At 39.0% G+C, this 14172-nt stretch overlaps 1 protein-coding gene across 6 annotated transcripts; it reads right to left on the minus strand.

The window, feature by feature from the left end:
* Window positions 1-1055: 1055 nt before the first annotated feature.
* Window positions 1056-12993, minus strand: LOC141634517 (protein ZINC INDUCED FACILITATOR-LIKE 1-like). Of its 6 annotated transcripts, none has more exons than XR_012539238.1 (11): window positions 12680-12993; window positions 12316-12481; window positions 12200-12223; window positions 3307-3336; window positions 3157-3219; window positions 2826-3002; window positions 2652-2739; window positions 2469-2554; window positions 2057-2393; window positions 1566-1618; window positions 1056-1304 (listed from the first exon to the last, which is right to left on the minus strand). XR_012539238.1 is itself a non-coding variant. In XM_074446658.1 (10 exons), exons 1-9 carry the CDS (start codon window positions 12445-12447, stop codon window positions 2082-2084), a joined length of 717 nt encoding a protein of 238 aa, XP_074302759.1. In that variant the 5' UTR covers window positions 12448-12993; the 3' UTR covers window positions 1056-1304; window positions 2057-2081. The 6 variants fall into 6 exon arrangements, 2 of the variants coding, with proteins under 2 accessions (XP_074302759.1, XP_074302760.1); XR_012539239.1 differs by having other exon boundaries at window positions 2057-2141; window positions 2337-2393; window positions 12316-12993; XR_012539240.1 differs by having other exon boundaries at window positions 2057-2141; window positions 12316-12991.
* Between the last annotated feature and the right edge of the window lie 1179 nt (window positions 12994-14172).

Raw genomic sequence — 14172 nt, forward strand, 5'->3', positions numbered from 1 at the left:
CAAGAATCTAGGTATAAGAACCATAAAAAATGTCTCATCACACTACCTAAGTCTTTCTAACATAACAACCTCTCAAAACCAGGGTTAAGGCTCAAACACAACAATCTCCTCAGAAGTCAAATTTTCAACCAAGGTCAACATTCCTCAAAAGAAGGAGTACTTTCCAATAGGCGTTAAGGGGGATTAGCAAGGATCAAAGGACAAGTTAGGAGAGTACAAGAGTAATTCCTCGGGAAAATAAAAAAGAGTTTAGAAGAAGGAGAAAACATTAAGAAGTAAATAATAAGGCAAGATACACAAAGAATGAGAAACATCTTCGAGGAAGTAGAAGCATTCTCCAAAACTTGAACAAATCTTCAAGTCTCGACAATAGGCACCAAATCTTGATCTTCTCGTAGGTAAGTTTACGGTCATTGATCCAAGGGCACAACATTTATTAAATGAAAATCCACAAATATGTTAGAACCTAACAAAGAGCAAATACACTACAGACTACCACCTTAGGTCCTTAAGCCTACCCATCTCTCATTCATTATTCAAGGTCAAGTTCAAGTTTAAATTTGGGGTATACGTGTGTGCGTCGGGAGCAACATAGGCTCTGATACCAACTGTGACACCCCTCGATGAGGCATTAAAAGAACTATTAAATTTAAGCGGAAAATACGATATTTTAAAACCTTTAAAAGTTTAAAGTGCGAAATCCACCATTAAGTGATCAAACGAAAATGAAAAGAAAGATAACACTACTACAAAACTTGTGATGGACATCGGACTTTTCGCTATATGGACATCAGATACACAACCGATGTAGAGTTTGGTCATGTCCATTGTGGATTAATGGACATCGGATTTTAAACCGATGTCCATTAAAATTTGCACATCGGATTTTTAGGAAAACTGATGTCTATTTGATCAATGGACATCGGATTTTTAGGAAAACCGATGTCTATTTGATCAATGGACATCAGTTTTTTGCAAAAATCCGATGTCTATAATTATTATTTTTTATAAAAAAAAATATTACGATGTTGCCCATATTAGTCGTACACACGATGACAATGCAAAATGATTCCATAAGCAACAAAAAATATCTGTATACAATCAAATCATCAATCGGTTATCCAAAGCCAATTACAAAAAAATTTCATTACATAATGTGCCCAATTTACTTAGACGACTAATCTATACAAATATATAAACCGATATGTAAACTGACTAATTGTTTAAAAAAAAGGCCGAAGAGACAAGACTACTTGGCAGCCTCAGATTTGCTCATCTCCCATTGGGCATATTACCACGACAATCTGGTTCAACACAAGAAAGTTAACGAGAAAACAAAATATCAACATAGAAGATCCTATATAACTAACGAGACACATACACCACTCATCCTAACTATAGACATGTCGTAACCTTAGGGGTTCAATAGTGGCTTCCTTTTCAGTTAATGGTTAAAAAAGAACACTGTTACTAGAAATTTAAAAAAGTACATATACTGAAGGACAAGGGTTAAATAATTTTCTAATCATAAGATAGAAATTAAATGAGTACTCTTTGAAGCTTACCATTTAAAATTCTCCTTCGTATAGCAAATGAAACTACTTGAATGTTTAGCCAGCTGTAAATACAATGGTTCATCTCAATCTTGTTCGAGTTAAAAACGTCCAAAAACACAAGATAGAAGAGAACTTAAATCAAAGCTTAACAAGGACAATGTAGAATGCATTATGGTTTCGAAACTATTGTCCAGTAGAAGAGATTTGTGAAAGTCGCCCTAACAAACTAACGCGCCTAGTTTAGCCAAATACACGTATTATAACATTCTTCATTATTTCCTCAGGAAAAAAACATTTCCCATTAATTTCAAGGTAAAATCAAATTATTAATTCGAAATTATACTCCCTCCCCATTACAAACATTTGTTTACCCTTGATTAAAATAACTCTCACAAAGAATAAAAAAAACGTAAATAAATGATTGAGATGGAGGGAGTACTCTGTAGAGAAGAGTAGAACGAAATTAAACATATACTCAGTGTATAAGAAAGTAAACTTACAGTGTGCAACTTGTAAAGGAAACGATCAACACAAGCTACTAAACGATAAAGCTTCCAAAATAATATATATACGATGAATCTCCATCTGTCAATCATTTAATCATATAAAATAGTTAATCAAACTACTAAAATTAGTTTAACTATTTGAAATTTAAAAGAGTAATCGCAGAACAGCTAACGCCATAAGATAATTTCATGCAACATTATCTACCTTTGGATAAGAGCATAACAAAAATAATATAACAAAAACAATCTCAAATAATATGACAGTAAGCATTACACTGTTCCAGCAATTAGTAGTGAAAGGGAGACAAGTTAGCAGAAGTATACTAAGAACCTTCACATAGAAAGCAAGAGTATCAGTGTCGAGATCAAAACTCAAACTAAAGTTTCATCAATGTCAAGACATTACCGCTCCAGTACGAGTGACTGTCAACGGTCCTAGAGAGCTTCCTAAGACCGGGTACAGAAGTAGGTTACAACTTAACATACCAATTCCTACAATCATTGAGCACCCTTGTTACTAAGATATATTTCGTTTATATAGTCGTGGCTGAAAAACAGTCATCAGAAATCAGAACAATGCTCCGAGTACCTGCTGCTGCAAGAGCTTGGCCAACATTGTCAGTTGAAAAACTCAATCCTCCTAATGACCGAGGACTCATCGCCCATAATGAGAATACCTCGAAAAAATCAAATGTTCACATTTAATCTTGAATCCGTATCAGTTAACCTCAAATAAACATATATGGTTGGAAACTGCAAATACCTCACTGTATGCGGTATCGTGCATCTGAAAGATACTAAACACGATGATCATCGACATCAAAGGCCAGTTTCTGAGAAGGGTGAGCGAGGAATTGGAGGTTTTTGATTGGGTACTTTGCGATTTTTCAACATCATTAAATCTAAGTTTATCCTCTGCAGAATGCGAGTGCAGGGTTTCCTGCAACAACAGTTTACTGATCAGTAGCATGCATCATTCAACTAAAGCGTGGTAAGGGACACAATACGGAGAACATACTGACAGCCAAAAGCAGATAACAAACACAAATAAAGCAAACATTGATGCAGAATGACAAAACAGAAGACGAATGCACCTGCGCCAGAAAACCACCAATTACCGGGCCTATTACCAAACCAATCCCCCAGGCTGACATTATCTGAAACGATCAAGATATTCTACTCAATACACTAAAAACCATAATAACCAACACAAAGTCGAGTATAGACATATATTGTACACATACCAATGAGACGCCAAGAGGTTGATGCTCCCTACGACATGTGGGTTAATATCCGTATACTACCCCTTAAATTGCAGGACTATAACGTAAATTTAGACATGCGAATATTGTCATAAAACATAAAAACAATAGAAACGATAAGGAACAAGAAATAACCTCGGGTCCTTTAAATTGTGGCGTAAAGAACAAATCAAAGCGATTTCCTCCTAATCGTTACACCCAAGACTTTGTCCGAGATATGCCCTTGTGCTAGTACAGTGTTCTCCGATTGCCTTGCAATATAGGGAGAACTGATGTGAGTTTTGTCGAGATGAGAGATCTCAGGTTTTTCAGAGAAGAATACTCTTCAAAACCCTAATTTTGTTTCAAATTATGATTAGGTTTAACAGAAGGAGGAGGTCTCCTTTTGTTCTCCTATTTCGGCCAAAACCGTGACCCACAAGGGGAAGTGGGCTTCCACTTCCTCTTGGTTTTAACTCGAGGTCCGGTTCGTTAAATACTAAAATGTATATGACGGGTTTGTATTATAAACTCATTATCGGTTATCGGAAATTAAGGCATCGCTAATAATACGGGTTAGTGAATTATTAATACGTGTCCGACAAAACAAAAGATTGTATAATTATTTTTAATATACATTTAATTAAATATAAATCACGTATATTTAATTTTACGAATTAACCGGTTAATTCGCCTTAGCCCATGATATTTAATCCGTATTAAATATAATATCTCAACATCACATATTTGACTAATTACTAGTCAAATAACTCGACTAACCGGTTAGTCAATTTTGGCATCTACATGACTGTATTTTCATACCGTCACGTCTCTCGAACGTATCCTATAGGTGTGACTTTTAGGGACCAGTTGATCACCGCCATCTGTATGACAATAACGTCAAACTTATCTAGCAAGCCAACCGTTATTGATAAACGTGGATCAACTGATAATAATACCAAAAGTATGCCCTTTGATCCTTTTAGAGGTTTATAAGTCCTTGCACTAACTGTTAAGGACACCAACCCCAACAAGCTCCCACTTGTCCGTACAAGTGCATGTGCAATGACGTTATCCGCACTAACTGGAGGACACAAGCTCTAACAAACTCCCACTTGTCCGTACAAGTGTATGTGCGATAACCGATTCTCATATTCATTTAAAAATTTCTCCCACTCAATGTAAAACAATTTGCAGATCTGGATCCGCAAAGGTCGTATTTTACAATCGATCTGTATCTAGAGTGGTTTCCCCGACTAGAGAGTAACTTAACCGATAAAACGAATCCGTATCCGAGCATGGCCATGCATTTCGATTCTGACTCCTCGAGTGGCCCTGAGAAATATCGAGTACCCGATAAAGGCTGAATATTTCCTTCAACTCGACTCCTTCCGATCTAAGCACAAAGATGAAATGACCCAGAAAAAATCTACTTGGCCCCTGTTACGGATGACCGTGAGAAAGAAACCAAAGTCACCCAAAATCGCCGTAGTCTCAAGAGACAATGATAGTCAAGAGATTCGACTCTAAGGATCACCATGGAAGTCCTATCCACGACCGGGCAACGAATGTTATAAAACATTTAGGACTCCACGTCGATGTCACAATGGTGTCCTACGAAATATCCGTATAAATCGCCTCTGTGATTGGTCGGTCACAACCGGTTGACTTATGGCTCGTTGAACCCACCATCAACCAACGTCACAAAATAATTGCCGAGTTATCAGCTCATGTGGGCAATTAAGGACTAACAAGATATGATGTTTGTTCAGTTCACTTTGTGGTGTTCAAAATCGTCGTACAATTCCACATGAAAAACAAAATATATATATAAAATATCAAAACGATGATGTCGTATAGAGTACAAGAGAGAATGAATCCGATCCATAAAAGAGTACTACAACTTAGGAACACGTTTAATTCCCATGGAATTAACGTGCCCTTCATGCTTATCTTGTCGTAATGCTTTAGTGAGAGGATCTCGCTATGTTGTCATCTCAGTAGCAATCTTTTCTATCACTACTGTCTTTTGCTCCACGTAATCCCGGATTAGATGAGCTTTCCGTTGTACATGTCTAGACTTGTTGCTAGACTTAGGCTCCTTAGCTTGGAAGATGGCACCACTATTGTCGCAATAGATGGTGATCGGGTCATTCGAACTAGGCACTATCGATAGTCCATGTAAGAATTGACGCATCCATATCGCTTCCTTTGTAGCTTCGTACGCGCATAGTACTCGGACTCGATCGTAGAATCTCTTGAATAGTTTGTTTCGAACTCTTCCAGCTGATCTGCAGCGCCATTAAGAGTAAAACGAATCCTGACCGAGATTTCGAGTCATCACGATCCGTTTGGAAGCTAGCATCTGCAGAATCGGTTGCGCATAGCGTTTGGGAGCCTCCATAAGTCAATGCCCAATCTTTAGTCCTCCGGAGGTACTTAAGAATGTTCTTGACAACCAACCAATGTGGTTCACCTGGTTGTTGTTGGAATCGACTTGTCATACTCAATGCATATGCCACGTCCGGACGTGTGCATATCATGGCATACATGATTGATCCTATAGCCGAAGCATAAGGAATCCGTGTCATGCGCTCTTTCTCTTCCTGTGTCTCTGGTGCCTGAGACTTGCTCAAATGCACCCCTGGAGCCATAGGAAGAAACCCCTTCTTGGAGTTAGTCATGCTGAATCTCTCTAGGACTTTGTCTATGTAAGACTCCTGACTGAGAGATAACATCCGTCGTGATCTATCTCGATAGATACGGATGCCTAGAATTCTCTCGTGCCTCTCCCGGATCTTTCATCCGGAAATGGTTTTTCAACCATACTTTCACCGAAGTTAAGAGAGGTATGTCATTCCCAATCCGGAGTATGTCGTCAACATACAATATTAGGAAGACAATCTTGCTCCCACTCGACTTGATATATAGACATGGTTCCTCGACGGATCGAGTAAATCCATTTTCTTTTATCACTTGGTCGAAGCGATGATTCCAACTCCTTGATGCTTGCTTAAGTCCATAAATGGAACGCTTAAGCTTGCATACTTTCTTAGGATGTTCAGGATCGATGAAACCTTCGGGTTGTATCATGTACAACTCTTCCTCCAAAAAGCCGTTTAAGAAGGCGGTTTTCACGTCCATTTGCCAAATTTCATAGTCATGAAAAGCGGCGATCGCTAAGATAATCCGAATGGAACGCAAAGATAACTACGGGTGCAAAAATCTCATCGTAGTGCAAACCTGGCACTTGGGTGAAACCTTTTGCAACTAGTCGTGCTTTGTAGATGTCTTGCTTTGACCTTCCACAATGCTTTATCTTGTAAAGCCATTTGCATTGAAGGGGACGAACCTTAGCAGGTAAGTCAACAAGATCCCACACGTTGTTCTCATACATGGAGTCCATCTCGGATTGCATGGCCTCAAGCCATAGCTTTGAGTCAGAACTGGTCATGGCACCTTTATAGGTTGCGGGTTCACTACTCGTTAAGAGTAGAACGTCATCTATGTCATGTTCCTCGACCATACCAATGTATCTGTCCGGAGGAATAGAGACTCTTCCCGACCTCCTAGGTTCCTCAGGAATGTTCACCGCAGCCGGGATTGAAGGAATAGGTTCCTCCAATGGTTGCTCGGTGTTTGGTTCTGGAATCTCCGACAGGTCGAAGGTTCTATCACTCTTTGCATTCTCGAGAAATTCCTTCTCTAAGAATGTCGCACTAGCCGCAACAAAAACACGTTGTTCGGTTGGCGAATAGAAGTAATGACCACGTGATCCTTTAGGATAACCTATAAAGTATGTCTTGACCGATCGCGGCCGAGCTTATCTTCAGTCTCCACTTGACATAAGCCTCGCACCCCCAAACCCGTATAAAGGACAAGTTAGGGACCGTTCCTTCCATAGTTCATATGGAGTCTTGTCAACAGCTTTAGACGGACTTCGGTTAAGTATTAGAGCGGCCGACAAAAGAGCATAACCCCATAATGAATCCGGTAAAACCGTGTGACTCATCATGGATCGAACCATATCAAGTAGTGTTCGATTTCTCCGTTCGGACACACCATTCAACTGAGGTGTTCCAGGTGGAGTTAACTGTAGGGCAATCCCACAATCCTTTAGGTGTTGATCAAACTCGTGAGAAAGATACTCGCCACCACGATCCGAACGCAGTGTTTTAATCTTTCTACCTAATAGGTTCTGTACCCTATTTTCGTATTCCTTGAATTTCTCAAAGGATTCACTTTTGTGCTTCATTAAGTAGACATAGCCATATCTACTCAAATCGTCCGTGAAAGTGATGAAATACCTATAGCCTTCTCGTGCGGTGATTGACATAGGGCCACATACATCCGTGTGTATGAGCCCTAATAGGTCGCAGCCGCGCATTCCAACACCTTTGAAGGAAATCCGAGTCATCTTACCGATGAGACATGATTCACACGTGCCAAATGATTGAAAATCAAAGGCCGAGATAGCTCCATGTTTGATGAGCTGTTTTACGCGTTTCTCATTAATGTGTCCCATACGGCAGAGCCATAGATACGTTTGATCTTTGTCACCAACCTTTAACTTTTTATTCATTACGTGTAATATTTCCGAGGTCCGATCTAAAACATAAATTCCGTTCATGGAAACTCGCCTTGTCAGAAATCATATCGTGTAATGAGAAAATGCAAGCATTGTTTTCTATTACAAATGAAAAACCAAGTTTATCAAGCGCAAACCGAAATAATGTTTTTGGAAAGACTAGGAACATAATAGCAATCATATAATGATAACTCAAATCCGCTTGGAAGTCGGATCACATATGTCCCCTTTGAGATGGCAGGCTACTCTTGCTCCATTCCCAACACGCAGTCCACCTCACCCTTTACGAGGGGTTCGATGTTTCGAGCCCCGCACATGATTACACAGATGAGAAACCACAACCAAGATCAAGTACCCAAGTTCCGTAACTTGCGTGGTTAATCTCAATCATATGAATAAAAGTAGAAGAGAGAGAAGACATACCAACAGGTTTAACACGACCTGCCTTTAAGTCCTCATGATAAACAGGACATGTGCGTCTCCAATGCCCAATCTTGTGGCAATGATGGCATTCCATGTTTTCACTCTTGCTCTTTGTCATGCCCGATGAGTTACTCGCCTCACCAGGACCACTCTTCCCCGAACCCGACTTCTTGAACTTCGCCTTACCTCATCGTTAGGTTTGCCGGAGCTTTGCCCTTACCTTTCCCTTTGTTTGACACAACGAGAACATCTCGTTTCGAACTCCCACCGAACTTCATGTCCTTCTCGGGCTGTACGAGGAGGGAGTGCAATTCATGGGGAGTTTTCTTCAAATCATTCATATAGTAATTCGCTCTGAATTGCGAATAACCATCGTGGAGTGAGTGAAGAATACGGTCGATAACAATATTCTCGCTGATGTTACGATTAAAGGTCTCCGTTTCTCGACATTCTCAATCATGCTGAGAATGTGTGGGCTAACCGGTTGGCCCTTCTCGAGTCTCGCATCAAAGAAGCGAGTGGTATGCTCATAGGTCACGATTCTCGGTGCTTTCGAGAATTCCTTAGTGAGCGTGGTGAAAATCTTGTTTGCACCATGGGCTATGAAGCGTTTATGCAAATTGGGTTCCATTGCAAAAATAAGTACGTTCTTTACCGCACCCGCTTCTAAAGCGAAATCGTTATACTTGTCGATCTCGTTTATTCCAGCCGTGGGGCCTGGGTTTAACGGCATGGGCTCAAGCGATATCCGAGCTTCCCGTCGCCAGCGGCAGATTCCGTAATGCCGCCTCCCGATCCGCGGTTGGATCCGTCATTCTTGATCGAGTAGACCGATTCATCCGACTCATGAAGATCCTAAGCCAAGACTCACGGTCCAATGTGGCACTTGGCATTGGGTTATCACTTGAACCAGCCATTTGTTGTTTAGCAGTTTAATACGTGATCTACACTGAAAAAGAAGAAAAACAAAACGAAATAAGCAACTCATCGAGGTGATTTAAGTCTATTTTAAAATTCATTTTAAACATGTAGACTCTCCCACTTGCATAATTGATCTCCCTCAAGAATGATACAAGTGATCCCAAGACTCAATTTCGTAAACCGATAAGCCAACTGTTTAGCTAATTCTTCCTAAGAACTCTTGGTCGATAGATTTACTCAAATCCTATCTATAGTCCACCATGATCACAGGATCGTACGAGTGACCATAGTGTTGAGATAAAATAGGTCAATCGGTTCCAACTTACCCGACGTAGAAGGGGTCATAGTATGCCTACCGACGAAGAAGGGACTCATTTGAGTTTGACCTATAAAGACCGTTCTCAATTTTAGTTTATACGAGGAAGATCCCATCAACTAAATTATAATTCATTTTAAGTGAACGAATAACTAGCGTCCGTCGTGAATGAATTTATTTGGATGATGGCTTAAAACGTGTGACATGAGAATGTCAATGAAAACTAACTCGTGACCTCTATATGTGTCAGTTTTCATGCAATAATTAGGTGGTTTGGTTTTTAGGCGGAAAATGATGCAAATTATCGTAACAATGAATAAATAAAGTAATGCAAAACGTAAATAAAAATTTCCTAGTGTGGCCTATCCTAGTAAAAGAACATAATACAACTTTGGAATCCACCGTTGGACCCGAAAAGCTTGTCTTGATGTTCCATCTTGATCCAAGTAGCGGGAGTGAGCATCTGGTCTCCATCTTTGGTCTTCTCAAAAATTACAAATTTATAATTACAAAATATAAACCTATTTACATTCTAATTAAAACTGTAATTACAAGTGAAAAATCCAAAACGGAGATACAAGATCTCAAAATACAACCAAGACCGTGTTCCATCATTACGGTAACACGTTCTACTAAGGCCACACTAAGTTACAATCAATTGTAAAAATTAAATACGTAATAAAAAGGCATTCACGGCATTCATAATTAACGATAAATAAAATGCATCAACTAAAAACAAATTCATTCGTGACATAATTCCGTAATTATGTTAAAATTATCCAAACCACCTTTTAATGATTAAAATTCATGTGATAAAACCGCTTCTATCATTTAATTTTAATCCATTACAATCCGTCATTTTAAAGACGCTTTAAAACAACTATATGGTACGTGAGTGAACCGATTCACTATTAAGCGAGTGTACTATATCCGTATAAAGTACATATAGAAGCCAAAAGAAAATTTAAATCAAAAGAAACAAATTTTCAAAGTCAAAAGATTTAAATCCTCGATCCAGGGACACAAGTGCTCGATCGAGGAACAAAGGGCTCGATCGATCAACCGCAAGTCGATCGAGGGGTATGCTGTCAGGGAGTACTCGATCGACTAACCTGGAGGTCGATCGAGTACCTATATCAAGAAAATCTGCTCGATCGAGTACGAGGACAACTCGATCGAGCGGAGGGGTTTTGAAAGCGTGTCGATCGAGTACAAAGAAGGACTCGATCGAGCAAAAAAATTTTGAATGGGTCGATCGAGTACAAAGCAGGACTCGATCGAGCAAAAAATATACTAAAAAGCCACTCGATCGATTAAAAACATGGTCGATCGAGTGCTAAAATCTCTGGAAAATTCAAAACCCTCGTGAAAACATATTTCGAGACAAAATCAATTGCAAATTCGATCAAAAACGCATTAAAACAAATTTGACAATTGACAAAACATGACATATTGTTATAATCTCTGTATAAAACAACAATATGCAAAAACCAAATCGAAAAAACATGAAATTACCGTGTAATACATGACACGGTTTGAAAAAAAATCTGCCGTGTATACTAGGCACGGTTTTCAAAGCGTAAAAATCATCGTTTCAAAAACGTTTTATGAAAAACACATGAAAAATTCACGTGGCCTCGCTCTGATACCACTTGTGAGTTAATATCCGTATACTACCCCTTAAATTGCAGGACTATAACGTAAATTTAGACATGCGAATATTGTCATAAAACATAAAAACAATAGAAACGATAAGGAACAAGAAATAACCTCGGGTCCTTTAAATTGTGGCGTAAAGAACAGAAATCAAAGCAGATTTCCTCCTAATCGTTACACCCAAGACTTTGTCCGAGATATGCCCTTGTGCTAGTACAGTGTTCTCCGATTGCCTTGCAATATAGGGAGAACTGATGTGAGTTTTGTCGAGATGAGAGATCTCGGGTTTTTCGTAGAAGAATACTCTTCAAAACCCTAATTTTTGTTTCAAATGATGATTAGGTTTAACCGAAGGAGGAGGTCTCCTTTTGTTCTCCTATTTCGGCCAAAACCGTGACCCACAAGGGGAAGTGGGCTTCCACTTCCTCTTGGTTTTAACTCGAGGTCCTATTCGTTAAATACTAAAATGTATATGACGGGTTTGTATTATAAATCATTATCGGTTATCTGAAATTAAGGCATCGCCTAATAATACGGGTTAGCAATTATTAATACGTGTCCGACAAAACAGTATTGTATAATTATTTTTAATATACATTTAATTAAATATAAATCACGTATATTTAATTTTACTGAATTAATCGTTAATTCGCTTTAGCCCATGATATTTAATCCGTATTAAATATAATATCTCAACATCACATATTTGACTAATTACTAGTCAAATAACTCGGACTAACTGGTTAGTCAATTTTGGCATCTACATGACTGTATTTTCATACCGTCACGTCTCTCGAACGTATCCTATAGGTGTGACTTTTAGGGACCAGTTGATCACCGCCATCTGTATGACAATAACGTCAAACTTATCTAGCAAGCCAACCGTTATTGATAAACGTGGATCAACTGATAATAATACCAAAAGTATGCCCTTTGATCCTTTTAGAGGTTTATAAGTCCTTGCACTAACTGTTAAGGACACCAACCCCAACACGACAAGCTTCGGTGACATAAGCCTGCCCATTACAAAAAAGAAGCAAACTTTAGAAGAAGAGTAACTCTCCTGTGAAACGGTTTTATATTGTCATAATATGACAGTAAGCATTACCCTCATTGGTCCAATTATTCCATTGCAAGCTCCAAGCTGGAAACAAGAGGATAAGCGAGTAGCAGATGAGAGAACCATCAATGTTTGCTTTATTTGTGTAAAGCAGATAACAAACACAAATAAAGCGAACATTGATATCGCCAAAGATGCTAAGAAGTAAGGGAACCTGTAATCGAGAGAACCATTAACAATTCATCAAATACAGTTAATTAAATGACGTAATAGGGCAAGAAGAACTCTAGTGGTGGCAGGCCGGTGGTACAGCCGTGCAGGCGTGGTCGGAGGCACCACAAAAGGAAAAGAGAAAAAGAGCACCAAAGAAAAAGAGGAAAGGAGAAGGACAAGGGCGCGGTCGGAGGCATGCCTCTTGCGGCAGGCCGGTGGTGCGAGGCCGGTGGTGGTGGTGGTAGGCCGGTGGTGGTGACGGGCGATGTGGTGGGCGATTTTAGGTTTTGAGTGTGATTGAAATTGATTTGGGGGAAATGAAGGAGTATGCGATATTTTTTTCAGAATAAAGAAGTATGTGACGGTTTATCCGTCACAAGTCCGTCACAAATCCCGGATAGTCCGTCACAAAACCGAGTTTTCAGATTCCTTTATGTGACAGATTGTCGTCACAAAAGAAATTATGTGAGGGTTTTGGGGGTTAGGGTTTGGGAGTGAGAGTGAGGGAGAGGATTTGGGGTAGAATGTATGTAATTAAAATTATAAGTGATGGCGGTGAGGCAAATATTTTTGCCGCCTATATTTTTCATTTTAGATGCACATTGGTTAAATGCAATGTCCTATGTCCATGAATTTTATATAGACATGGGTTTTATTAAATATCACATGTCCTTTAAAATCAGAAATAATGGACATGTGTTTTTTAACGCAACCGATGTACATATAATTATATGCACATCAGTTTTTTGCAAACAACTGATGTGCATGTTATGTACATCGGTTTTCCAGATAATCCGATGTCCATCGACTGATGTCCATAACGAGTTTTGTAGTAGTGTAATTAAGTTTTACAATTAAAAACAAAGTGCGTTGGGGAAAATATATCCCACGAATAAGCACAAGTCTAAAGATAGGTGAGTCTATGAAAACGATAACTAAAGTCCAAGGGTAAACGTTCTCGCTAGCTCACACGTCTCCCCCATATAATCTGCATCACAAACCCGTCATTCATGTAAACATGAACGCATACGGTCGATGGGGAGTAACTCAGGGTTCTCCCGGCCACAATATGTCAAAATACAAGTAAGCAAGAACTTAATTAAACATATTGATCATACATCATACTTGAATAATAATAAACAAGGGGATATAAACGATAATCATAATGAGACAGGCATATTACATTCATGATGAGATAGGCATGGTACATTATATTAAATATGCATTCAAGGGAGTAGAATAACTAAGTCAACCAATTTCATATTAACTCGACTCAACTATTCATGTGAGATAATTAAAATAATATGGAAGACACGAATACGGTCGTTTAGACAAAAACACGCATTTCAAGGAAATATAACATAGATATCAGATTAGTCATCGAATCATATGAATAAGATAAATAACAGATCAATTAAATAGAAAATACATGGATGGAAACCATAGCCATTACTTTGAAAATCTCTTAACAAACATTGTTAAGAGATTGCATCTCACCATAAGAACGGATGGGAACATCGATCCCGGCGATCATATCGCAACTAGAGGCTTGCATCTCACATCTAGTATCCGATAGGACCAAGACTCTCACAAACAATCATAGGATACATGAACTCTCGTATATAAGGACACGTCAATGACCATAATCAAGCAAGACATTTACGTAGTATGGACTCACAAGACAAACACGTA

This window comes from Silene latifolia, chromosome Y (assembly GCF_048544455.1).
Source record: "Silene latifolia isolate original U9 population chromosome Y, ASM4854445v1, whole genome shotgun sequence".
Lineage (NCBI taxonomy): Eukaryota > Viridiplantae > Streptophyta > Magnoliopsida > Caryophyllales > Caryophyllaceae > Silene > Silene latifolia.

Bases quoted from the DNA above. Each gene is read 5' to 3' on its own strand.
- LOC141634517 (XM_074446658.1), bottom strand. From the start codon at position 12,447: ATGTTCGCTTTATTTGTGTTTGTTATCTGCTTTACACAAATAAAGCAA. The intron at 2,740-2,825 runs GTATTTGCAGTT...GATTTTTTCGAG, and splicing joins ACGATACCGCATACAGTGAG to GTATTCTCATTATGGGCGAT. The intron at 2,142-2,336 runs GTAATGCTTACT...AATGATTGACAG, and splicing joins CTACTAATTGCTGGAACAGT to ATGGAGATTCATCGTATATA.